At 36.0% G+C, this 27,480-nt stretch overlaps 1 protein-coding gene across 1 annotated transcript in view; it reads left to right on the top strand.

The window, feature by feature from the left end:
- Nucleotides 1-27,480, top strand: part of LOC129218413 (uncharacterized) — a 95,651-nt gene that overhangs the window by 56,392 nt on the left and 11,779 nt on the right. Inside the window, exons 3-4 of the mRNA XM_054852666.1 lie at nt 4,951-5,028; nt 26,841-26,890. Coding sequence (XP_054708641.1) covers nt 4,951-5,028; nt 26,841-26,890 — 128 coding nt within the window. The remainder of the gene's footprint in view (nt 1-4,950; nt 5,029-26,840; nt 26,891-27,480) is intronic.

The raw sequence follows: 27,480 nt of genomic DNA, 5'->3' as shown, positions 1-27,480 counted from the left end.
TTTTTATTCATATTAAACCGATTTTATGACCACTTCTTGTTAGCTAATGACTGGTACCGCACTGCGGAAGTACATATTTTAGAAACTTGACCCCCCAAATGAAATGCTGAAATGCCGCCCCTGCCACTAACCCCCCTCTTCGGAATGCCCTCTGTTACCTTATGTTAAACATCACATAGCCTTGACAGATGACAGAAAGAAGATATCGCGACCAGCCCTCAAACTTCAAACCCCAGTCCCACGCATTTTACTACGGTTTTCGCCTGATGTCCCGATGGGGGTGGCAAAGTGGCCGAAATGCCTACAGTGGCTCCCAAAAGTGTTCGTACACTTTGAAATTTTTTAGTAAAACCAAAATAACTCGAAACTGAATTCGAATATGAAGTCCAATTTTTTTTCACGTCAATCCTACGTCATTCTAAATACAACCCATTGGTTTTTCAAAATATTAACGGATCTTCTTTTTGAAATGGGTCAGAAAACGAAGAGACAGAGAAATAACACGCCACAAAAGTCATCGTACACTCAAATATTTTCGAATAAGTTCATGATTAAAGTTATCATATGCCGTTTTATTAATATTTTTGTATTGTGTTGAACCTCATAAGTCATTTGGCTTTAATTGTTTGTTTATTTATTCCTTAATATTGTGCTTATTACTGTAAAATGGCTGGTATTTGTAAAAAACCGCAAACACCATTTAAAATTTGAATTTTTTTCCCACAGTAGTGGTAAATTGGTTTGAAATGTCTAAATTAGTTATTTTATTTTTTTGTTTAGTAAAGTGCTTGATAAAATGCTTTAAAGAAAGGAATCGGACCGTAAACAAGGTAAGAAAAGGGCAACCGGCAAAGTTGATAAAACGTGATCGGAGATTTAAAGTTAAAAAATTGATTAAAAAGTACACATTTGAGTGCTGTAAAAGTTTCTAAAGAGTTAAATTAAGCATTTTACATTTAATTTTCACTTAAAATTGTTCGCCAAGTTCTCTGATTAGCTGGGTTAAATGAGATCTCTTGCCGCAGAAATTTTCTTGATCGTGCGAAAAACAAAGCTTACGCTTTTCGTCGCAAAATCAATGATAAATAAGCTAAAAACGTTTTAGAATCACGTCTTACTTACAGATAAAAATTAATTCAACATTTTTGGTTAAATTGTTGTATAACTGTAAGTAGAAGAAAAAATTAGGAACTTAATCTTAAAAACTTATTTGGATCAGTCAATCAGGACGGTGGAGGTATTCTAGTGCGAGGGTGCATATCAGCATCAGGACTTGGTAGTTTGTAATGTTTTGATGAAATAATGAATCATGTGGTTCCTTTAAATGTTTTAAAAACCAATTTTCAACTCTTAGCCAAAAATTTGGTTATTGGAAACAACTTTGTTTTTTATCAAGATAACGATAGGAAGCACACGGTTTTCAACGTTTGCGTCTAGTGCCTCGAAAATTGTCCTAAAGTTTAGAAAATACCCCATCAATCTCCAGATTTTAACTTAATGTAACGTATTTAGAGATGTGTGGAGGCGAGATTTCAAAAATAGGGCTTTAAAACGAAAATAGAGCTAGAAACAGTAAGACTCGAAGTGTGGTTGAACACTTACTAAGAAATTACGCAAAAAAAGAAAGAAAAAGAATGAAATCTATTCCCAGACGTTTAAAAGGTGTTATGAATACTGTATGATATTCTACTAATTAATAACTTAATCAAAAGTTAAATTATACCATAATGTATAAACATTTTGTAAAGTGTACAAAGACTTTTGTGAGATAAAATTTCCAGCACTTTTTGGTTTTTGATTTTTAAAAAATTAAGTTTTAATATTTTTTAAAAACTTTTCTTGTAGTTTTGTTACAAATTGATCATAGATCTTATAATTAAATACCTATTCCGAAATATTAATTCTAACCGATGGATTGGGGCCTATTTCGTTGAAAGTCGTAGGTGTACGAAGACTTTTGGGAGCCACTGTATCTACCTATCTTCCGCCTGTTTTTTTTCTTTGTACACTGGCCACAGCTGATACCAAGAATAAACTGAAAGAACACTTTCTTGCTATTATTAAATGATCTCGCAATAAATTATCTCCTATGTGGAAGGGTGGGGGGGGGGGGGCACCGTTTTAAGTCAACAATATTTTTTTGGAGAGTCAAAATTTTAATTTGTCCTTACTTTTATTTATTTTTTTTATTTATTTATTTTCCGATTTGGCACGGTGAGGCTGAATTTGGCGCCCCTTGAATATGGCGCACACGTGCGGTGCACGCCTTGCACGCCCGCTTACAGCGGGCGTGCCGCAGACCCCCGTAATGCAGGAAAGTCTATGGGAAATAAGGAGACTGCATCCCTTGGTGGCACAGAAATCCAGTAGGGGTCCTGCTGAATTTTTGCAGGGGGTCCCGAAATTTATAGATCTGAGCCTCTTAACGAGTTCGAAACTTTTGTAGTGTAGTGTAAAGCAATGATTCTCAACCTGTGGTTCACCATCCACTTTAATCAACCACGGATTATCTGCTAAAAAAGGCAAAGCTTATGAGATGCGGATTATACGCAGCCGCGGATTATCTGTGATTTTTTTTTTTTTTCGCTTAACACCAACGCATTGAACCTCTATATTTTTACAGTAGGATTCACCGATCGAGATCGTACGCCAACTGAATGTTGTTTATTTTACGAAGCATGCTTGTTCTTCATCGCTGCCTGCCTGTATGTTGGTTATTTTACGTTGCTTGAATGTTCCTCTCTGCGATTCAGGTCATGTAAAATAAGCAACATTACAGTGAAATAGGTAGCCATTTACAAAAGATTATACCGTTTGTTCCTTTGACTTGACTCTTTGTTTTTCAAGCAATTAGCGAACTATAATCAAGATTTCAAAAAGAAATTATTATATTTTAGATTATCTTTCAGATTAATTTTGATTATGCCTTCAAAGTAATTACTTTTTCACGTTTTTAGTTTAGTTGCTCAAATGGTATGTTAAATTCAAACTTTATCTTTTTAAATCGCATTGTCCGCGGATTATACAAAGCTTTGTTTTTCTTCAGGCCGATTTTAGGACCTGCGGATTATAGGCCGCCTGCGGATAATACGCAGGAAAATACGGTATATCACAGGGGTAGAAGTAGTCCTACATATCCTATATTTCCTATATTTTCAAAAAAAGCATCAAAAGTGTCCTATATTTTTGAAATTAACCTATATTTCCTATATTCTTATAGTTTGTTATAAAAAATTGTAGAAAATTACTATTGAAAAGCTTTTGGTCACTTGATTCACACTTTCTTTCACGACTTGACAATTCAAGACTGCTTAAAAACATAATGCTTGTTTATATATATATATATATATATATATATATATATATTTTGGAATCTCTGCCAGCACCTGTCTCTTTAAATTTTGTAGAGTATTTTTGACAAAATTTTCAATTTGTTTTAAGAGAAAGCTTTAATGATCTATATTTTATGACAAGCTCTGCAAACTATTGATGAAGCACTTTGCCAATGAATTTTCACTAACAACAAAATGTGGGATGATTCCGCCGATATTAATGTTAAAAAAAAAGTCTATTTGAAATATTTAAATGTAGGTAATTATGCAAAAAATAAATAAATAAATAAAACAAATAAATAAAATTTAAAAGAATAATTAACCCTGCCTATATTCAAAATTTGAACTTCTTACTAAAATCAGAATTTTACATTATTTGAACACTACATTTTTAGCAGAATTGGTTATTGAAAAAAAGGCTTTTCAGAAATTTTAAAAAAAGAAATAAAATTTTTACGGGATCCTTCCATCGATACGTCACCATTTTGTTAAAAATTTCGAGGAATGGGGATTGGATGTTACTTGGATGTAAATTAATTCATTTTGGAAAAATACTTCGTAATGATAAAAATTGATCAGCTTTCTAGATGCAAATACTTAGGTTTTTTTAGTAGTGAAAGTCTTGAGCACCTTTCATAAGTAGCATCAGTTGAAAGAGGTTTTTCTCACAAACAAAAAGATACTGACATAAGAAAGATCATCTTAAAGCATTGACTCTATAATAAGAGTTTTAAGGTTAATTTAGGTACTGCAATTGGAAAAGCAATAAATTATGCATGCACTACCAAGGAAAGTGTTCGGTTTTATCATGATTTATCAGTACTAAATACTAAATTTATAAAGAAATGGGAAATTTTTGTAGAGATGCATAACAATCAGAGGCAAAAGAAAAGGTTCATATACCTTCCAAAAAAAAAAAAGTGAAATTTGGAGAAAAAATTGATTTTGCACAGTCTGATTAATGTAGGCAGTCAACTCATAGAAAATGACCTTAAACGTAAATACATATATATAGGTAAAAACTTTTTTTTTCTGAAGTTTCATATCAGTATTATTCATAAAACGTGTCCTATATTTGTCCTATATTTTTGGTGGAAAATGTCCTATGTATTAAAAGTTGACCACTTCTACCCCTGATATCACTTTTGTTGTTGTAATTAAATTTACTAAAGAAAGCTTTTAATTTTAGCTAATGTAATTGTTGTGAGAATATTATTTCTATCATTTGCGGTTTGCTTAAAATTTCGAAGAGTACCAAGTGGTGATATGGAAACTTATATTAAATACGACTTAAAATATAGTAACAAACATAGTCAATGTTTTGGATCTTTAATAAATTTAACCACCATTCTTTACAGTGCTGAAGATCTAAAAAAAAAGGTGGGAGGATTCTTACAGATGTGATCATAAGATAATGAAATTAAAAGGGGGGGGGGGGGTCATAGTGTTATATATTCAAAAAGTAGAGATGCCCCCCTGTGTTCCCCGTTGACTACACCATTGACTTTAGAATTTTTGAGTTTTCCCCCTACCCCAATTCAGTATGTTTACTTTGTAACTTTGTTTTCTCTATATTTTCAATTTCAGTTCGAGTTTAACTTTTATTTTCCATTTTTAGGAGGAAGAAAGAAAAGTAATTAGAAGCATCCTAGATGCCTCTAACTTGCCGTTGATTACCACTGATGGCACTAATCAGGTAATTTTGAATACTTCAATATTTTTATTTCAGTTAATTCAATCTCATCAAAAACAACCCTGTTGTAAGAATTTCCCCACCAAGAAAATCTTTAACTTTTCCGCACAAAAAAGAAGGCCTTCACATCCTAAATCCAAAAACCCTCAGCCTTAAAAAGTTATGATATCTAGTTTACCCGCCAATATCTGCCAAACTATCACCCTCCCTCTTCTCCTTTTTCATCACACCTACTTTCATTAGAACTTCCTCCTACCTTCAACTCTCAGAAATATGGATAGATCCTTTAAATTGTTTATCCTGTTTGGCGGGAAGCTTTTCAAAGTGGAGTGGTTGCTTGATGAGTAAAAAGCTTCCCGCCAAACAAGATAAACAGTTTAAAGGATCTATCCATATTTCTGAGGCGTTGAAGGTGGGAGGAGGCTCTAATGGGAGTAGGTGTGATGAAAGAGGAGAAGAGGGAGGATGATAGTTTGGCAGAGATACTTGGCAGGCAAACTAGATATAACTTTTTAAGGCTGAATGTTTTTGGATTTAGGACGCGAAGGCCTTCTTTTTTGTGCGGAAAAGCTGAAGGTTTTCTTGGCGGAGAAATTTTTACAACAGGGTTGTTTTTGATGAGATATCATCTTTTTGCATTGATATTGTTACTTTGTATTTTTAGAATTGAGAGCTTCAAGTCAGAAAATTCTTAATTGAAACAACGCTGTTTTGTGTTTTTAAGGAAAAATAATGGCAAGCCTAATTTTACGTCAAGTTATTTTCTGACCATTAAGATTCTATGTTCGTTTTGCGAGAAGTGGGCCTTTTAAATTTTATTGCAATCCTTGTATCCTCTCTGTTGCAAAGAAAACTTCTTGGATAGTAAAATACTAGTATTTACCAACTTCTCAATAGATTCTATTAGTTTCTTTATTTGACAGATTATTCCACATTTTCATAATTGAGGTGTAGACTGGTATTTTTCTTTGGTAGCCAGTGGCTGCTAACACCAAAAATTTTGGCAGCCACTTCAAATTTTTTATAGCTAAACACACACACACGTTTCTTTCGACATATATTTATTTTCATGTAAATTAAAAATCTTTAACCTACAAAATGAAATTCAGTACCAGTCATTATTTTCTTTTTATCATTGAATAAATTAGAGTATGATTTGGAATGAAATATAATGTTGCTAACAGTGACTTTCCCATCAAATTTTCTGAAGGTTCCAGTAATCAGTTATGCACAATATGTGTATGCAATCATATACATAATATGTCATATTATGAAAATTTTTGAAGCTTGAGTGTATAAGCTATGTGTCTAAAAAATGTTTGAGAGTATACCCTGTATATGGAGTATACGGGTGATTCTCCAAAAATGGTAACTTTTAAATCACATGCACTTTACCGTAAAAACTTCAAAGAATAGTTCATTTAACAATATTTTTTTATTCTCCATAATGTATCCATTTAAATCTGTAAACAGTTTTTGACAAAAAAAAAAAAAAAAAAAAATTAATATTTTTTTTGCTTCACAACATGTGAATTCTCATCTCCGTGGCATGTCACACACCTGGTGTAGCTCATAATGATGCTTAATAACTTGTTTAAATAAAACAATGAACTTATTTTTTATAACTTTTTCCTCACATTTGTTTCAAACACTAAATGCTCGAGTTCTATTGTGATTTAATTCGTTTTAGAAGGATAATGAGGTCTGTTACACAAAAAACTCTCACCTCCGTTACCTAAACTCAAAATGCCGTTCCTCATTAACATGTGGCAGTAATGACCTTGATTTTTATTTTCTATGATAGAAGGAACCCCCCTTGTTTATTTTAAGCCATAGTTGAAGTTGTGAGATTTTCGTCGAAAAACAAAGCAGATAGATTTTGCTTTAAAAATTTATTCTGGTTACTCAGACTTCTCACCTCCGTGAACTTGAATTTCAAGGATGTAAATTAATGTTGCGTTAAGCACATGGGTGCAAGACCTTCCATCTCAGGACGGATTTCCGTCTTGGACAAAATTTGCAAGACGGAGGTCAGGACGGAAAGAAACTCGATTTTCTTTCAGTTTTACTTAAAAAAGAAAATTGAGTATTTGAAAAATATGCATTAATTACTTGACCGTTCCATAAGCACGAATTTACATCGTCATTCTCTCGGTTTCCCGCCATGGGCTTGTTTTGTTTGCAACGTGCTTTTGGAGGAATGGCTTTTCGACTTGCGCCGTTTGACTTTTTTTAGGTATAACTCTGTTATTTCCAAATCACTGCATTGCAGATCGAGGAGTTGCTCGCTATTCTCCCTGATTTTTCAAAATAATCGGCTCTAATTGAAAATTTAGCCTTTACTCGTGCTATTTTCGATCATCTTATCGTTTTTTTTCATTTCCGGGTGTTTTTTTTTTTTTTGTACAAACTTTACACGCATAAATGAAAATTATGTACGCTCTTAAAATGTCTTAAGAGTTGAATCTGAATCATCGATTGAGAGTGATTGCTGACAAGATGAAATGTTTTCTCCACAGCAAAGGGCGTCCACATACCAGGGAAAACGGAAACTATCAGGGAGTTTGAAGATTTCAATGAAAATGGGAATTTTTAGAAATAATTGAGGGAAAATTCCAAGCTGGTTGGAAACTCTGACGGGCAACCGTTCCTGCATTTTTTTCAAAGACTTGAACAATCACTAAATTCCAATGTCATTGAATCTAACACTCGCTAGAATGGAAATATGGGGGGTGTGGGGGGGATAGAGAAAGGAAAGGAGAAAAATAACGACAGCACGAGTTTGCGAAAAAACGCTGCTCTTGCAAAGAAGGTAATCAGTCTGCAAATTAACCCACGATGAGGTCTTAAAACGTTGATATCTTGGACAATCTAAGAGGGGGGGGGGGGTTACTCAAGGGTTCTGATATAAAATATCGAGAAACTGAATTGAAAGCCATTTTTGAAGCTAGGAGTGGTTCGATATTTCTCCTCTGCAAACAATTAAAAATTTTAAAAGTCAAAAAGTTTTAGGCTGTCTTTAATGATGTAAAAGTGGGGAGGGGGAGGTTTAAGAGAAAATCAAAAACTGAGTCTTAAAAACACTAATTTAGGCAATCTTTGGTGAACTTATGCGAGATGGTTTTGGTGTTTTAACATGAAAATGTTTTGTAGATGATGTATTAAAAACTATTTAAGGCTATAATTAAATGACTTGAGTGAGATGGCATTTGAGAACCTCTCCCGAAAAGTGTTTGTAATTGAAGTCTTAAAACTTTAAGGCTGTCTTTGGCAATGTCAAGAGGGAGGGAGGGGGCTCTCTTTAGGCGAAATTCCGAGACGGGTAACATAAAAGCGCAACTTTAGACTGTCTTGGGGTTCAGGGTTCCCCTTTCCCAAAAAGTATTCAAAGCTGAAGCATTCAGAACTCAGCTTTAGGTAATCTTTAAAAGACGTAAGAAGACTGAATTCGAAGGCTTTCTCTCACTAAGTTTTAGAATTTAAATTCTTAAATCTTCGGTGATGAAAAGGCGAAACCGCAAATTTAAGTCTAAGGGGAAGGGTTCGGGGGGGGGGGGGGGGGCTCTCTCCCCGAAAACTTCTCCATGCTGAAGTATTGAAATGCTATTTTGGCTAATTTTGAGTGAGTTAAGAGCTCGGGAATTCAGGGGTCTTTCTCGAAACATTTTCGAAATTGAAGTCTTAAAACTTTGGATTGGCTTCGGCGATGTGGGGAGGGGAGTTGCTCTCTCAATAGAAAAATAAATCTTAAATAAAACTGCGTTTACTAAACATACTGAGAGAGGGGGGGGTCCAGTCCGAAATATTTTCATTACTGAAATTTTAAGAGCTTTGTTTTGGGCTATCTTTAGATGACTTAAGGGGGAAGGGTGTAGGAAGGTTCTTTCAAAAAGTTTCTAAAATTAAAGTATTAAAACTTTTAGGCTGTCATAAGTCATATTTATAGGTAAGAGGGGTACTATTCCTACAAAACAATTTAGACTGAAGCCTTAAAAATTGAAATTTGGGACATTTGTGGTGAACCTATAGAGGAAGGGTTTCGGGAGTTTTCTTCCGAAAATGTTTTGATGCTGAAAATTTAAAGCGCCACTTTAGGCTATATTTGAGTGCCTTAAGAGGGATGTGATTCGGGAACTTTGCCTAGGGTTAGGATTCAGTTCGTCTATTTCTTTTTTTAATTAATGAATATTGGAAAGGATACCCTGTTTAAAAAATATATCTACTTCACTGAAGCGATGTTTTATTGCTAATTTCACCACCTGCTATCTTATAAAAGAATTCTTTTTCAAATGAAGACTGTGTGGGGGAATGGTGCCAGTTCATTATCATTAGTTGGCCTTACCCTTCCCCCACCTTTCCTTCTTTTCTAGTTTGTTGGCGCTACCTTGGGTAGACTTTCGAATCAGAACTGATTTATGTTGCAAAAGTGAAAATCTTATGTCCTAAGCGATTTTATTGCAACAACAAAAATGTTTAGGATCGGCAAAAAAGTAATGGTAGGGTGCTGCAAACGCTTTTACCCTTTACATTATTCAACATCGTCTAAATTTGCGTTTTTAAAACTTCAATTTCGAAATATTGCGGAAGGAGGGTTCCTGAACTCCATCCCTTCAATAGTTCATTCAAAGAGCATATAAACGTTATGAAATTTAAATTACAATTTCGTTTTTAAATCTTCGATTTTGGGAAAGCCCATAGCGTCCCCCCCCCCCCTTTTTCTTTAATATTTTTTGAAGGTTGCCCAATATTGTGATTTTGGGACTATCAGTTTAAAATAATTGATGTAAAAGTCCCTGAACCCCTCCTTTCCCTGAACTTAACCAAAATGGCCTACCACAGCGTTTTTTGGACTTCAATTTGAAAAAATTCCTGAAGCACCCCCAGACCCCCCCCCCCCCATTTATTGCCGGATTTTAGTTTTTTTGGAATTATGATGTCAAAACACTTAAATATTACAATTTTAAGGCTCAAAATTTAAATCAAACAGATTCCAAAACTGGCATTGTTAAAATCTGCAACATTTATGCATACAAATTTTTCCTTAATCCCACATGCGGGGGGGGGGGGGGGTGCGGCTGAAAATATTTTCCGTCTTGAACACATCACCAAACTTGCACCCATGGTTAAGCGTAGTATCAGGTTTATTGATGTGTGGAGTAAATGTAAACGCAATTGGATTGCTAGGGATGGCCTGCATCTGAGCTCTACAGGGGTCAAAATGGTTAGTGGTTTGGTTTTAGAGGCTTCAGAATCAAAAAACTAAGTTGGAATGGGGGGCATGGTTTAAGGAGCAGAATTCGAAAGGGTACTAACTATTGGAATTTTAGTAGAAACGGAAATTGGGTGGCTAATAAGAAAAAAGATTTTAACTGTTGGGATTCAAATAATCGTGCAGCATTAAATAAAAGTAAGATGGGCTTACTTAAGGTTTTTTATACAAATGCTCGTAGTATTAGGAACAAGATGGAAGAATTGGAAAGCATAATAATAGACGAGAAGTTGGATATTATTGGAGTCACCGAGACATGGGCTACCGAAAACGATGATGATTTATTATCTATTGCTGGGTATAATTTGTTTAGACAAGATAGAGTAGGTAAAAGAGGTGGTGGGGTTTTATTTTATGTGAGAGACACTTTAACTTCAATGAAGTAGTAATTAATAATAAACCTAATGAGATTGATATGATTTGGCTGGAGTTGATGAGCAATAAGGGCAAAAAAACTACGTTTAGGGAACATTTATAGGCCACCCAACTTAAGTCAGGGTCATGACGAACAGATGTTTAGTATTATTTGTGACATTTCTAGCAAGGGGTCAGTCATCATAATGGGAGATTTTAATTTTCCAGGAATTGAATGGAATAATTTTTACCATAGTAATAGCAGAGAAGAGGAATTTTTGAAAGTAATTGGTGACTGTTTCTTAGATCAAATTGTAACTCAGGGTACTCGACAGGACGTGATTTTGGATCTAGTTTTCTGCGACATGGAAGGTTCTGTTCAGGGGTTGTGTGTAGGGGAACACATTGGAGATAGTGACCACAACAGTATTAGGTTTGGGATTAAAATTGATATGCACAAAGTAGAGAATTTTAGGTTTGTGCCCAATTTCAGAAATACTGACTTTGTGGCACTTAGGCAGAGTTTGAAAGCAGTTGTTTCTTCTGGATTGGACAATAGCGATGTGAATCTTCAGTGAGCAGAGTTTAAGGAAAATCTAGTGAAAACGGTTGGGGATCATGTTTCCTTTAGGAGAAAGGGTGTCAACACTAAAATTTGGCCAATGTGGTTCTCCAGGGAAACTAAAGACGCTCTAAATTACAAGCAAGCCGCTTTTCATAAGTTTAGAGAAACTGGTCACAGTGCAGATAGGCTCCAATATTGTAAGGCAAGGCGTAAGTTTAAGTATTTGGTACGGATTCAGAAAAGAGAGTTGGAGCAAAGACTGCCAGATAACATAAACAGGAATCCCAAGAGGTTTTTTGCACACGCTAATTCGGGGAAAGTTCGAAATAATCATATTGGGCCACTGGTTGATGAGCACGGAATTTTAATTCAGGACGATAGTGATATTGCTAATGTTCTTAATAACTTTTTTTCGAGTGTTTTTAACGATAACTATCTCAACAGTTGACACCAACAAGACACAAGCTATAGTACAGCTTGAGGACTTTGTATTTTCCAAGGACGACGTTTTACTTCATTTGAAAAAAATTAAAGAGACTAAAGGTCAGATAATATTTATCCGAAAATTTTAGTTGAATGTGCGGAGGAATTAGCAGATGTAATCGTAAATATTTTCAATGCTTCTTATAACTCGGGGACAGTGCCAGAGGACTGGAAGCTGGCTAACATTACACCGCTCTTCAAGAAAGGGTCTAGAGTGCGGGAAATTATAGACCTGTGAGTCTAACTTCGGTGGTTTGCAAAATTTTTGAAACATAGATGAAAATTAAGATAGTAAATTTTCTAGAGACTAATAATCTATTGACTAGTTTTCAGTATGGTTTCAGGAAAGGTAAAAAAAATTTTGTGCAACTAATTTATTACATTTCTATGACAAATTTACCATGGCTTTGGACAATTAGAAGCCTGTAGATATTGTTTACATTGATGTTCAAAAAGCTTTCGATAAGGTACCGCATGTTGCTCTACTTAGCAAATTAGCTGATATAGGAATAGGAGGGAAAACTTTTATTTGGGTAAAAAACTGGCTGACCGGAAGGAAACAAAAGGTAGTTGTAACGGAAAATTATTCTAATTGGAGTGAGGTCTTAAGCGGGGTTCCTCAAGGATCAGTGTTAGGGCCTGTTTTGTTCATTGTCTTTTTGAACGATATTCACAAAAATATTTCTGGGAACATGAATTGTTTTGCTGATGATGTCAAAGTTATGGGGACTGTAGAAAATGAAGAACAAGCAAATCAGCTGCAAGAGGATCTAGATCATATTACGGAGTGGGTTGATAAATGGGGTATGGCTGTTAATGTTGGGAAATGTCAAGTGCTACATTTAGGGCATGGAAATAAGCGTACAAGTTATTATTTGCAAGGTTCAGTCATTAGTCAGGCAGACAAAGTTACTGATCTGGGGGTCTTAATAAGTCAGGATTTAAAGTTTAGCCAACAGTGCAGCATTGCTAGTAACAAAGCCAATAAGATGCTGGGGTTTATCAATAGATCTATTTCAAACAACTCTTAAGAAGTTCTTCTGCCCTTATATAGAATTTTGGTACGACCCCATTTGGAGTATGCTGTTCAGTTTTGGTTTCCTTATCTTAAGAAAGACATTAATGTATTGGAAAGGGTTCAAAGGCGAGCTAGAAGGCTAATGAATGGACTTTCTAATTTAGACTACGATTCCAGGTTTAGAAGGCTAAAAATGTAGTCTTGAGCAAAGAAGAGACCGACGGGACATGATTCAGTTGTTTAAATTCGTTAAAACGAAAGATGTTACGGGGCTGAAGTTTAGCACTGAAAACAGGACAAGGGGTCATTGTTTTAAGCTATTTAAATCTCAGGCTAACATGGATATTAGGAAAAATTATTATTATAGCAGGGTAGTGGAACCTTGGAACAGTTTACCGGAAGAGGTGGTAATGAGCAAGGGAGTAGATAGTTTTAAGAGGGCCATTGATCTTCACTGGGGATTGTAAATTGACCAGGACCAGTCTAGCTGGGCCCAGAGCCTGTTGCTGGTCATCACTTTTGTATTTGTATTTGTAAAAAAAGAAGTGAACATATTTTCATATGCTTAACATGTGCAGGTTGTATGAAGGAAGAAAAAAAAAATTTTCCCTGAAAAATGTATCTACACTCCTGTTGGAAAATTGCAACACCGCGACATACCCAAGTGAGCTGAAAATTGCAGGAAATGTAAAGTAGGGCATGATATGCAAATGATTATAACTGCAGATCGGTAGCGCATGCATATGCTAAGCAATACCCTCTGCACGGCGGATCGAACCGAATATAAATAGATGGCTGTAACGAGGCGTGTATGATAAACGGTGGTTATATGCTACAGTAAATGTTAACTGAATCTCTATGCCTCTTCGACGAAAGAAAGCGAAATTTGAGCAAATTTTGGCATCAGCTCTCGATGACAGACACCTGGTGTAAATGGCGCTGACGGATTGCACATCTTCTTCTAGACAATTGGAAGCACTGTGGTAAACAGCTACAGGTGTTTCATTGTGTCCTTCATCAATTTGGAGACGTCTGCTGCAGTGTGGGCTGCGCACAAGGATTCCTTTATACAGGATTCCTCTCACGCAAAACCATCGCCGCTTGTGGCTGCAATGGGCCAATGTGCATAGGAGCTGGTGTTCTGTGATTAGCAGTAGGTCGTCTTTTCTAACGAATCCCGCTTCAATTTGTGGCACCATGATGCTGAATTCGTGTCAGGCGCTATGCCGGTGAATGGCTTATTACAGAGTGCATTATCTGTGTTTATGTGTCCACAGCGTTTATGCCAAGTTTCAATGTCACTTTGACAGCATTCTACAGAAGGTACTTTATTTACATGACTAGAATTAGGAGAATTTTTCAACTTTTTACAATTAATATTATACACTCCATTATTGTTCAGCTTTAAAAATTAATCCCTGTTTGTTGGATACCTCCATAAAACCTCCCCAACCTTTAAATTTTGCACCACCCTGGTCAAACTTGGTGCCGCACAAAATATTTCGTCTCAAACGGGAGGAATACATTACATCTTTGAGAATTACGGTTCTTTTTCTGAACTTAACTTTGATTTCCCCTTTTCCCTCAATCGGGAAACTTTGCTTTTTCACGGCAACAGCCATGTTTACATCAAGTTAGGGGTTCAAATGTCCTAAACCAGTTCTTATTTGAGCAGTGATTTGTTGGGGCAGTGTCAAAAATAAATGTACTTCCTTTATCTTGGGTTTGACTAAGATTTGCTTCTGACCAAGAAATACAAATTATACTCACATCTGTTATTTAAAGGTGATCGGCGACGCTCATAGAACTTCCTTCTAGAACTCCATCAACGATTCCTATTCCTTGAGCTCTTACCTCCATCCCTCCATTCCTTCGAGGATTGGTGCTGGTTTCCCCCTTTATTTCTTGCTTGTGAAGCAATTCTTTGACCGTCTTCATTTTTCTCATAAGGGCATCTGCTTCTAATGTGTCCGATTTCTTGACATTTGTGACATCCAAACTTCGATTTGACTTGAAAAACCTGTATTTATACAAATACAAATGTGACGACCAGCAACAGGCTCTGGGCCCAGCTAGGCTGGTCCTAGTCAATTAATTAGTCCCCAATGAAGATCAATGGTCCTCTTAAAGCTATCCACCCCCATGCTCATTACCGCCTCTTCCGGTAAGCTATTCCAAGTGCCCACGACTCTGCTAAAGTAGTAGTTTTTCCTCATTTCCAATTTAGCCTGAGATTTAAATAGCTTAAAACAATGACCCCTTGTTCTGTTTTCCCCGCAAAAATTTAATCCATTTAAATATTTTATTTTGATAAATTTAAATAACTGAATCATGTCCCTTCTGACTCTCCTTTGCTCCAGGCAATACATGTTAAGCCTATTAAGTCTGGTATCATAATCTAAATCTGAGATTCCCCTTACTAATTTAGTTACCCCTTTGAACCCTTTCAATACAAAAATTTCTTTCTTCAGATAAGGCGACCAAAACTGAACAGTGTACTCCAAATGAGGTCTTACTAAACTCCTATATAAAGGCAGAAGAACCTTCTTAGATTTCTTTGAAATAGATCTATTGATAAACCCAAGTTGGCTTTGTTACTAGCAATACTGCACTGTTGACTAAACTTGAAGTCCTGATTTATTAAGATACCCAGATCCATAACATTTTCTGCCTGATTTATGACTGAGCCCTGTAAACGATATCTCATACACTTATTTCTATGACCTAAGTGTAGCACTTGACATTTCCCTACATTAACTGCCAAACCCCATTTATCTGCCCACTTAGTAATATGATCTAAATCCTCTTGAAGCTGTTTTACTTGCTCTTCATTTTCGACAATCCCCATAACTTTTACATCATCAGCAAAACAATTCATACTTCCAGAAATATTTTCATTGATGTCATTCATAAATATAATAAACAAAAGAAGCCTAAAACTGATCCCTGAGGAACCCCACTTAAAACATCACTCCAATTAGAATGATTTCCTCTCACAACTACTCTTTGCTTTCTACCAGTGATCCAAATTCTAACAGAAAGTAAAGTTTTTCCTCCTATTCCTATGTCAGCTAACTTGCTGAGAAGAGCAACATGCGGTACCTTGTCAAAAGCTTTTTGAAAATCAATATAAACAACATCCACACATTTTTGTTATCTAAAGCTGAGGTAACCTTGTCGTAGAAATGCAATAAATTAGTAGTACAGGATTTTTACCTTTCCTGAAACCATACTGCAAACTAGTTAACAGACTATTAGTCTCTAAGAACTTCATGATCTTAATTTTGAATCGTCTTCACTCGTTGATTTCACTCGTCATCTCTAATTTCATTTCTTGACGGTTTTCTTCAATAGTTAAGTCAACCAGGATTTTCTCGAATGTGAAATATTCATCTTTTCTCATAAGAATCTGTTGGATCAAATGGTCATAGCTTTCTGGTAGGCTTTGTAGTAGTTTAAAAGAAATGCAATCCTCTAGAAAATTTATGTACACTGCTTTGATTTTGTCGAAAGTTCTTTGTAGAAGTGCAGCGAATAAGTTCAGCTTTTCTCCTTTTTCCATCTTACACTGGTTAAGTTCCATGAAGGGTTGCATACTAATACACCTATTCTCCGGAAAAAAATGCAATTTCAGCTTTTTCCAAGATTTACATGGATCTTCGATAGTTACAACAATTTTTCTTAGATTTTGTTCAATATTCAAGAAGATTAGAGATACCCGGTTCGCTTTCGCATTATAAAATCTTTCACATCCTTTTTAGTTATACCTGAATTCTCTTTAATGACTGGTTCTTTTTCTTTTCCATTCGTAATTTCATAGACTTTGAGAAGAAACTTTATGTTTGTTGACCATTCAAGGTAATTCTTGTTGAGTTTTTCAATTTGGATCACGAAATTTGCCATTTTTTTTCTTGGAACTTAGGATTCTCGAAATTTGGTAAAATCTTTTAAGTTGCTTCTGTCTTGGTCGCCCCCCCCCTTAAGCATTACAGTATCTCTTCATTTTCAGATGGGTCATCAAATTTGCAGTTTCCAAAAAAAATTTCAAAATTTTTAAAAAATATCGAAATGTACACCATTTGACAGTACATGTACTTTTGGCAGCAGTACAACCCCGCCTTTTTACGGATGCGTGTACACTCTTTATCATTTCCCAGTCTTATCCAAAATATTTTCACTAGGTGATGGGCCCCTAGGTGATTTTCACACAATGGGCCCATGGTGTTGGGGGAGAATTTCCAATGTAATAATATCTTCCTAATTTTTCCTTAAATACTTGCAGAGTGAGTTCCAAAATGAGACTAACAAACTATTTCAAACTTGAATGATGTTTATTAAACAATAATGTAAATAGCTAAAACATTCTGTAAATGATAAAAATATACTAAGAACGTAATCATTATATATATCTCTGCTATTAATGCACAAGATAACTAATACAGCAATGATGAAATCTAAACTGCATGACTATCGACTAAATACTTCGACGAAGAAACCCATTAGGAAATAAGCTAACACAAGCTCATTATATTCAAGAAGGGCGAGCGGCACGAACAAGCAAGTTTGTTTTCGGCCGCTAGAGGGCGCCTGTGATGCAGGGAGTGTTTTTTGCTGCTAATTTGATAAGTGTTTTTTTACTATAATTTTTCATTATTACTGTCTAGTTTTAGGTTTTTTTACTTCACTTTATCATGTAATTTAGTTTTATTGTGTTTTGGGGGCTCATTTTTGCTGTTATTGTATTCTTGAAGTGTTTTTGCATTTTTTGGAGCTAAGCCTAACATGTGGTGATCTCCTGGTTTTTGATCTTGTGTGCTTTATTGGGTGTAGCAACTCTGTTTATTTACTGCTGTTTTTTAGTATTTATTCTGTGTTTTTTTGCATTTTTATCTTACTGTTTTGCCTTTTGGAACATATTCACTGAGTAGAAATGGGTGTTATATGCATTATGAAAGAGGTAAAGAGTGGGAAGGGGGACAGGTGGATCTCTTGTGATTTATGTCATATGTTCTGCCTGTATAAGGGGGAAAATGAGTCTGTTTTTGAAGAGGATTATATTTGCACTAAATGTGCTGAACTCTCAGACTTAAGACTTAAGATGCTAGTTTTGGAAGCCCAGTTAGCATTAGGGTGTAAGCCAGTTGTAGAGGGTATAAATGTTCCAGAGATTCAGGGGGAAGTTTCAAATGAGGAGTTAGATTGGGAAACTAAGGGTGTAATTTTGGGGGACTCTATGGTAAGGGAGGTGGGTAACACAGTTGGGAGAGTAAAGCGTAAGGTGGCTAGGTGTTGTTTACCAGGGGCTCGGGTAAAAGACGTTAATATGGTTGCTGAAAAGAAGGGAGTATTGAATAAGGAGGACATGGTTACTTTGTGGGTGGGAACAAATGATGTAGGCCACAGTAAAAATGAGGAGTTTTCTAGGGAATGGGAATCCCTGTTGGATAAAGCAACCAGCTTTTCGACGAATGTCCAAGTGGTTGGTTTGCTTCCCAGGTATGGAGTGCATAGGAGCTGGCTAAATCAACGTGCTAGGTGTATGAACTTGCTACTGAAGTCAATTTGCGAAAAGCGCAGTATCAGGTTCATTGATGTATGGAGTCACTGTAAACGGGATTGGATTGCTAGGGATGGCCTGCATCTGAGCTCTACAGGGGTCAAAATGGTTAGTGGATTGATTTTAAGGGCTTTGGAGTCAAAAAACTAAGTTGGAATGGGGGGCATGGTTCAAGCACCAGGTATCGAGAGAATGTAATGTTTTTGGGTATTGCTAGAAATGGAAATAAAGTGACAAACAAGAGTAGTAATGTTAACAATTGTAATTTAGGAAATTTCAGGGTGTTAAATAAAAGTAACTTAGGCATGCTTAAAGTTTTCTATACCAATGCTCGCAGTATTAGGAACAAGATGGATGAATTGAAAAGCATAGTTATGGATGAGAAGTTGGATGTTATCGGAATTACAGAGACATGGGCTACCGAATCTGATGCAGAGTTATTACATATTGCTGGGTATAATTTGTTCAGACAGGATAGAGTAGGTAAAAGAGGTGGTGGGGTTTTATTTTATGTTAGAGACAATTTTATTTGCAATGAATTGGTCATAAATGATAAGCCTACTGATATTGATATGGTTTGGCTGGAGTTGATGAGCAGTAAGGGCATAAAGCTACGCTTTGGAAACATTTATAGGCCACCTAATTCAAACCAGGGACAAGATGAACAGATGTACCGTATTATTAGTGACATGTCTAGTAAGGGATCCGTTATCATAATGGGGGATTTCAATTTTCCGGGTATTGATTGGAATAATTTTTATCCTGGTAATGGCAAAGAAGAGGAATTTTTAAAAGTAATTGGTGACTGTTTCTTAGATCAAGTTGTAACTCAGGGAACTCGAGAGGAGGCCATTTTGGATCTAGTTTTTTGTGACATAGGTAGTTTTGTTCAGGGGTTGAGTGTAGGGGAGCATATTGGAGATAGTGATCATAACAGCATTAGGTTCCGGGTTAAATTTGAAGTGTGCAAAGATGATAATTTTAGGTTTGTGCCCAATTTCAGAAACACCGATTTTGTTGCACTTAGGCAGAGCTTGAAAGAGGTTTTTTCGTCAGGGTTGGAAAATAGCGACGTAGATCAGCAGTGGACGGAATTTAAGGATAAACTTGCTAAAACCGTTGGGGACTATGTTCCATTTAGGAGAAAAGGTGTTAGTACCAAAATTTGGCCCATGTGGTTCTCCAGGGAGACTAAAGAAGCTCTTAATTATAAGCAAGCCACTTTTCGTAAGTTTAAAGAAACTGGTCAGAGTGCGGAGAGGCTCCAGTATGGTAAGGCAAGGCGAAATTTTAAGTATTTGGTACGGATTCAGAAAAGGGAATTGGAGCAAAGGCTGGCAGATGACATTGATGGGAACCCTAAGAGGTTTTTTGCTTACGCTAATTCCGGGAAAGCTCGAAACAGTCAAATTGGGCCTTTGGTTGATGAGCATGGAAATTTAATCCAAAACGATAGGGATATTGCAAATGTTCTAAATAACTTTTTTTCCAGTGTGTTTAACGATAACTGTATCTCAACAGTTGACACTAACAAGACACAAGCTATTATACAGCTTGAGGATTTTGTATTTTCCAGGGAGGAGGTTTTATTTCATTTGAAAAAGATTAAAGCAACTAAAGCTCCGGGACCAGATAATATTTATCCAAAAATTTTAGTTGAGTGTGCAGAGGAATTAGTGGATGTTATTTTGAATATTTTCAATGCTTCTTATAACTCGGGGACGGTGCCAGAGGACTGGAAGCTGGCTAACATAACGCCACTCTTCAAGAAGGGGTCTAAAGGTATTGCTGGGAATTATAGACCTGTAAGTTTGACTTCGGTGATTTGTAAGATTTTCGAAACTTTGATCAAAATTAAGATCATGATGTTCTTAGAGACTAATAGTCTGTTGACTAGTTTGCAGTATGGTTTCAGGAAAGGTAAATCCTGTACTACTAATTTATTGCATTTCTACGACAAGGTTACCTCAGCTTTAGATAACAAAAAATGTGTGGATGTTGTTTATATTGATTTTCAAAAAGCTTTTGACAAGGTACCGCATGTTGCTCTTCTCAGCAAGTTAGCTGACATTGGAATAGGAGGAAAAACTTTACTTTGGGTTAGAAATTGGCTTACTGGTAGGAAGCAAAGAGTAGTTGTGAGAGGAAATTATTCTAATTGGAGTGATGTTTTAAGTGGGGTTCCTCAGGGATCAGTTTTAGGGCCTCTTTTGTTTATTATATTTATGAATGACATCAATGAAAATATTTCTGGAAGCATGAATTGTTTTGCTGACGATGTAAAAGTTATGGGGATTGTCGAAAATGAAGAACAAGTAAAACAGCTGCAAGAGGATTTAGATCATATTACTAAGTGGGCAGATAAATGGGGTATGGCAGTTAATGTAGGGAAATGTCAAGTGCTACACTTAGGTCTTGGAAATAAGCGTATGAGATATCGTTTACAGGGTTCAGTCATAAATCAGGCAGATAATGTTATGGATCTGGGTGTCTTTATAAATCAGGACTTCAAGTTTAGTCAACAGTGCAGTATTGCTAGTAACAAAGCCAACAAAATGCTTGGGTTCATCAATAGATCTATTTCAAACAAATCTAAGAAAGTTCTTCTGCCTTTATATAGGAGTTTAGTAAGACCTCATTTGGAGTATGCTGTTCAGTTTTGGTCGCCTTATCTGAAGAAAGATATTTTTGTATTGGAAAGGGTTCAAAGAAGGGTAACTAAATTAGTAAGGGGACTCTCAGATTTAGATTATGATACCAGACTTAATAGGCTTAACATGTATAGCCTGGAGCAAAGGAGAGTCAGAGGGGACATGATTCAGTTATTTAAATTTATCAAAATGAAAGATGTAAACGGATTAAATTTTTGCGGGGAAAGCAGGACAAGGGGTCATTGTTTTAAGCTATTTAAATCTCAGGCTAACTTGGAAATCAGGAAAAACTACTACTTTAGCAGGGTCGTGGGCACTTGGAATAGCTTACCGGAAGAGGCGGTAATGAGCAAGGGAGTGGATAGCTTTAAGAGGGCCATTGATCTTCATTGGGGACTAATTAATTGACTAGGACCAGCCTAGCTGGGCCCAGTGCCTGTTGCTGGTCGTCACATTTGTATTTGTATTTGTATTTGAATGCCGGCCTAGCAACTGCCTACGACGAGAGATAATCAAAGAGAAAGAACATAAGTTGCGAGCAGTTTAAATATCCCCCAGATCATTAACATATCCGAGTTACGTGAACGGACACTCATCACAGCTAACCTTAAGCACACGTGCTATCAGATTCCTTCTAGAAGCTTCCATGTGACGTTATACACTACAGAGTTCCGCTAAAGGTGGATGAAAGTGAAACCAAACATTCGGTCAATTTGACCAATGTGAATGAGTGCTGATAAGAGTCTTTTATCCCAATCATGCAGAATGATTGGTAATACATTGTAAGTAACGAAAAACATATTCTTTTGTTGTTGTTGTTGTGAGGTGATGAGATAGGATTATTTACTGTTGTTATTAACAGGCATTTATGCCTAACAGGGGGGGGGGGCATTCTAATCTCATTCATTAATTTGTTTATCTGCTTAAATATAAACAAACAACATCGAATCTTAAAACAGAAAGCCTAATGAGTTAAGTTCGCGAGCATGTGCAGTCATGTGCAGTCGCTGTAACAAATTTGTGACATCCGTGATTTAATGTCTAGTTGCAAACTGTTGTATCTGTTTTAGTCTTGATTGAATTTCATTCCTTAAGACAACTTTGGAATAACTGTTAGATCTGTTCCAACCTCAATTGCAGTCAGAGATTAACAAACCCTATGAGCTGAGAGTAAGTACATAAGAGTTTAGGAGAAATTAGTGATTTTCAAACTTTAATTACATGGTGTTCCTGGGGGTTGCATTTTTGGATATGTACTCAATGCCCCCCCCCCAAGAATATGCATACAAAAAATCATTACCATAGCCCCCCCCCCCTTCTTCCCGGGGGCTGTGACAGAACCCCAGGAAGGTACAATTTGGGTGGTAAAAATGGGGGAGAAGGGGAGGGGGTCAAAAGGCACATTAGTTGGGCACAACGACTGTGTGCGCAAAATTTCAGTTTGATTCCTTTTTTCATCTGGGGTGTAGTCCTGTCAAAGAAAGCGAAAACTTTTTTGAACAGCGATTTTCTAACTTAAATTCCTCCTCCCCCTGATGGCCCAGGGGATTGTATTTTGGTTTATGTCGTAAGGGGCCCCTAGAGATTGATTATATCAAAAATCAACTCCAGTGGTCTTCATAGGACTGAGATACAGAGGAGTGAAAAACCCAGAAAACCCCAACTTGTTCTGTCGTTTAAACTGTACTTAGTTGCATTTATTTTCTTTCGTCTTTCTTTTTGGTGGATTTGCTTTTGTTAGCTGCTGACATTTGGTTTCCTTGGCAAGGCATTTGGTTTTCTTTGTGCAGGGTGACCCATGGAAACGTGACATTTTTGAAATGGTTAGTATGAAACATAGAGAGGGGATGCAGGTTAGGTTGGGTCGATTTAAACTTTTTTTTAAAAAATCAAAATTGCCTATGGAGGGAGAAGTTGTGAATTGGGATCAAATGCTCGTGTAAAAAGTTTTTAGAAAATCAAAAAATATTTAGATCCCCTGCCAGCTCCTTGAAGTTTCGCCAAATATGCAAAAATTGACTTTTTTAAATACATTTTTTAGATTTCCCATGTATTTTCTATCGCTTGTATTGTAAATAGTTGAAAAGTAAGGCCTTTTTTTTAAATAAAGTAATTATCATACCATATTATATTTACTGCCCCCACCAAGTCTTCTAATTTTGCGTAATTTGCTATTTTTCTTAGCTTTTTTTGCTTAGTTTTGACTCTCGGTGACAAATAATGCGATTCCGCATAATATTTTTACTTTCCTTACTCTGTGATGTAATGAAACTATTTCCATCACCCACATCCTGTCGTACAAATCAGTCTATTCTAGGCATTTAGTCAAGCAAATATGAACCATATGGAAATCGGTATGTTCTGAATTCAACCAATATGTTCTGGAAATTGTCCAGAATCAGTTCATCAAACCACTGGGTAAGCTATCACATGCAAGGTAGCTTAAAACAACAGAGCACTTCAATTATATATTGATACAAAAGAGCCGTCATATGAAATAGAGACTAAATTTTTGTCGAATCTATTGTAAAAGTGTATGTAAAAGTTTGTTTTCTCACTAAACTGAGTCACCATGTACAGGCGGTTCACAGCATCTTTGAGAAGTTATCCACTATACAAGATAGTTTTTATGGTCATTCAATATATAGTTAACAAATGGTTTGAAACAATTTGAGGGGTGTTAATACATGTCTGAAATAATTGGGTATGCTTATAAAAAATTTCTTTTCAATATTTTACATCTGTGCATATGTTATGCTGTTATTCATGCTTGTCATTAGAAATTCACAAAAAAATTTATTAATCCACGAATAATTTTTAAATTGCTTGTTTAACAGCTTTATTGCTGTTAGATAAGAAGGTATTGAAACTCATATGGTACGAAACATTATAGTTAAGATTTATGTTTTAGGGAAAAAAAATACAGAAAAATTATTCTGAAATACTCGGAAAGGTTTTTGAAAATTTCATGAACCGCAGCTGCACAATATACTCAGAAACATTTTTGTAAATTACAGAAAGAGGATTCCGAAATATTCAGAAACGTTTCTGAAAATTATACAAAGAGAATTCCAAAATACCCAGACATGTTTCTGGACATTACACAAAGAGGATTCTGAAATACTCAGATACTTTTTTGAAAATTTCATAAACCACAGCTACCCTATATCCTCAGAAATGTTTACGGATTGTTTATACAGTGTATCTTTAGTACTAACTTTAGGTATAGAGTGGTGGTTTGGAGCCTTTCCTTCGAATGTTGAGAAGCTAGGGAAGTAGGTGGGTATAAATTTTTTGAAATTAAGACGGTTCAAGGGCTCTCCTTGAAATTTAGGGTTCAAAAAACGCAATTTTAAGAAATTTTTGGGGATAGCAGGAGAATGAGGATTCTGAAACTCTTAAAGCACAAATCCTTAAAACATTGTTTAAAGCTCTCTTCAGCAATATTAGACAAGAGAGGGAGAAAGAGTTACCCTCCAGAAATTGTTTGAAAGGGGCTTTTGTTTTAAAGCTTTCAAAATTGGAGTCCTGAAAAGGTTATTATTAGTCATCCTAAATTCTCTTTGGTCTCTTAACTTTACTTGGAACTCTAAATGTCAATTTGTCACTCTTGAAAATTGCCGCCCGTGAAACTGCAAACAATAATGAGCAAAATTAAGAGATTGTGACATAAGAGAAGAAAAAGATTCACATATGCTGAGCGAAATAAATAAATTATTAAGTTGTATATAGAAGTTTGGTAAGACCTCATTTAGAGTATGTTGTTCAGTTTTGCTCTCCTTATCTTAAGAAAGACATTAACGTATTAGAAAGGGTTCAAAGGTGGGCTACAAGGCTAATAAATGGACTTTCTCATTTAGACTATGATTCCAGGCTTAGAAGATTAAAAATGTAGAATCTTGAGCAAAGAAGAGACCGAGGGAACATGATTCAGTTGTTTAAATTTATTAAAATGAAAGATGTTACGGGGCTGAAGTTTAGCACTGAAAACAGGACAAGGGTTCATTGTTTTAAGCTATTTAAATCTCAGGCTAACATGGATGTTAGGAAAAATTATTATTTTAGCAGGGTAGTGGAACCTTGGAACAGTTTACCGGAAGAGGTGGTAATGAGCAAGGGAGTAGATAGTTTTAAGAGGGCCATTGATCTTCACTGGGGATTGTAAGTTGACTAGGACCAGTCTAGCTGGGCCCAGAGCCTGTTGCTGGTCGTCACTTTTATATTTGTATTATTTGTTGAAGATTGGAAACAAATATGTGTGGAAGAAAGACTTTAAATCTCATTTTTTAATTTTTTTCTCAGAGTGGGAAGGAACTAAAACGCTGCCGCCTATACCCCGAACCTAACCCAGTTCCTTTGCATCACCAAAGGTAGCTGAAAACTTTTTTATTTGAACTTGAAATTCAGAAACTTTCAGGGAAAAAATTGTTGAACATAATCGAAAAACTGCTAAAACTGCTTTCTATAACCCCTTCAGTTTCGAAAAATGTCCATTGGTGAAATCCCGAGCCCGATCCCTTACAATAACGTCATCTAAGGTGGCCTACAAGTGCGTATTTTGGACTATAATTTCAAAAAATTTCTATGGGAGTGTACCTCTCTCCCTCCCCCTCCAATTTTGTTCACGATGGTCTGCAATGTACTTTTATGATTTCAAACTTCGAAAATTTTCCAGGTTTCTTGAAGAGTGCCTAAACTTAATCCCATACTAAAGATGGTCTGCAATCACGTTTTCAACACTTTAACTTCAAGAAATCTCCAGGGGATGGCTTTCATGCACTCCCCCAGCCCCCGCCGCAAAAATTACCAAAGATCGTATAAAATTACCATTTTAGAATCTAAAAATGTTCTGCATAAAATTGTGTTTTAGATTAATAATAGATAATCAATTCGAAAATTTTCCAATGGGGCTTCCTTGAACACCCCTCTCCCCTCTCTCTGCAACATCATTACAGATAATCTACAGTTTTATTTAAGACTTCAATTTTGAAAAATTGCTTGAAGAGAGTCACTGTAAACCCAAATTTTTTCCTTTAATTTTACCTACATTGGGATGCAAACACATTTTTTGACTTCAGTTTCAAAAAATCTCCGGATAAGGGCTCCTAACCTTCTCTCTTACTAATGTCATCAGAGCTCGTTAAAATGAGTTTTTAGAATTGAAATATAAAAAATCCCCCCCCCCGTCCCCCCTATCTTTATATCATCCGAAAATTGTGGTTGTGGAATTAAATGTGTTGTGACGGGAAGACGAGGGGCAATATAAGGCTATAAGGGGTTTATAACCCTCGTAAAGCTCTAAAATTATATCCATATTTTTGTATCCATGCATATTGTAAGTGCACCTCCCATCTCCATGAAGAAGTGCACTATTGTTTAATATGTCATGTAAAAACAAGGGCTCCTTGGAAACATTTGCTATGGGCCCCGCGCTGGCTTAATCCGGTACTGCTAAGAACAAGTAAAAGGTAATTTTTTTTTTCAAATGTTGGATCCACCAAAATCCATTTATTTTTTACATTTGAACTTATAGAGGTAAGTGTATACTTTGAATTGATCATATTTCTTAATGCTAATATTTTACTTATGTGTGTAATCATATACTTTATTATTGGATGTACGACATAACTCGATGTAATGCCACCGTAGAATTGGATCCGACAGTAGTGTTATATCAGAGTTTGACTGTATATTTATGTTTCTGGGGATGCAGCGGCTCCATTGTTTATCCAATCTTGATATAGTGAAAAATAAGGAGGTCAGTGCATCCCCAGAAATATAATCATTAACGCTACTTTATTAGCAAATTTAAGTTCATTTTTAATCATAATTATGAATGTGAATATAAGTTAAATAATGTAAGTTGAGTTACAAGTATGTTGTCTTTTCGTAAAAACCTTGTGTTCCTTTTGTTCCAGGCTAGTGGTGCCTCAACGTCCAGACGTTCAGCACCTAAGGAAAAGCCCTGGTAAGTTATCTGTTCAAGAATCATCAGCATATGGTAACTAATTGTGAGCTAAGAAATGGGAAGAGAAGTCTTGAGCTCTGTTCAGATTGTGTGTGCAGATTTGATCGTTTTGATCCTTGAAATTCAAAATTACATTTTTGCAGTGGCCCTTGCAAACCTTGGCTGTGTGAGGTTATTCAGGAGTTCATAAAAGTGAAGTTCTAAGGATCATCAGGTCCTTTCCCTTAGGAACTTTCCCTTATAATTGAAGATAAAGCCTAATGAATTGTAAACTTCCTTAAAGAAAATTGCCAAAAAAACTAGTATTAGCTCCCAGCTTCAAGTTAAAAATGCTTTTCCTTTGTTGAACTGGCAAAACTAAGCAGTGAATTGAGACACTTGAGGGGTGTTTCGAAATTAGAATCCGTTTTCAAAAACTGAAAGTAATGGAATCACAAGAAGTTTAAAAGAGGTGTGGCAGCAAATCCCGCCTCTCCTCTTGTTGGGTATGTCTTATTGCACATGATCGACAGGGTGAATTGAAAAGTTACAGAACGATACAAACGCTATGCGGTCGTAACTTTAAAATAAAATAATTCAAGGTTCTTTCT

This window comes from Uloborus diversus, chromosome 3, assembly GCF_026930045.1.
Source record: "Uloborus diversus isolate 005 chromosome 3, Udiv.v.3.1, whole genome shotgun sequence".
Classification (NCBI taxonomy): Eukaryota; Metazoa; Arthropoda; class Arachnida; order Araneae; family Uloboridae; genus Uloborus; species Uloborus diversus.
This window is presented reverse-complemented; position numbering and strand designations above follow the sequence as displayed.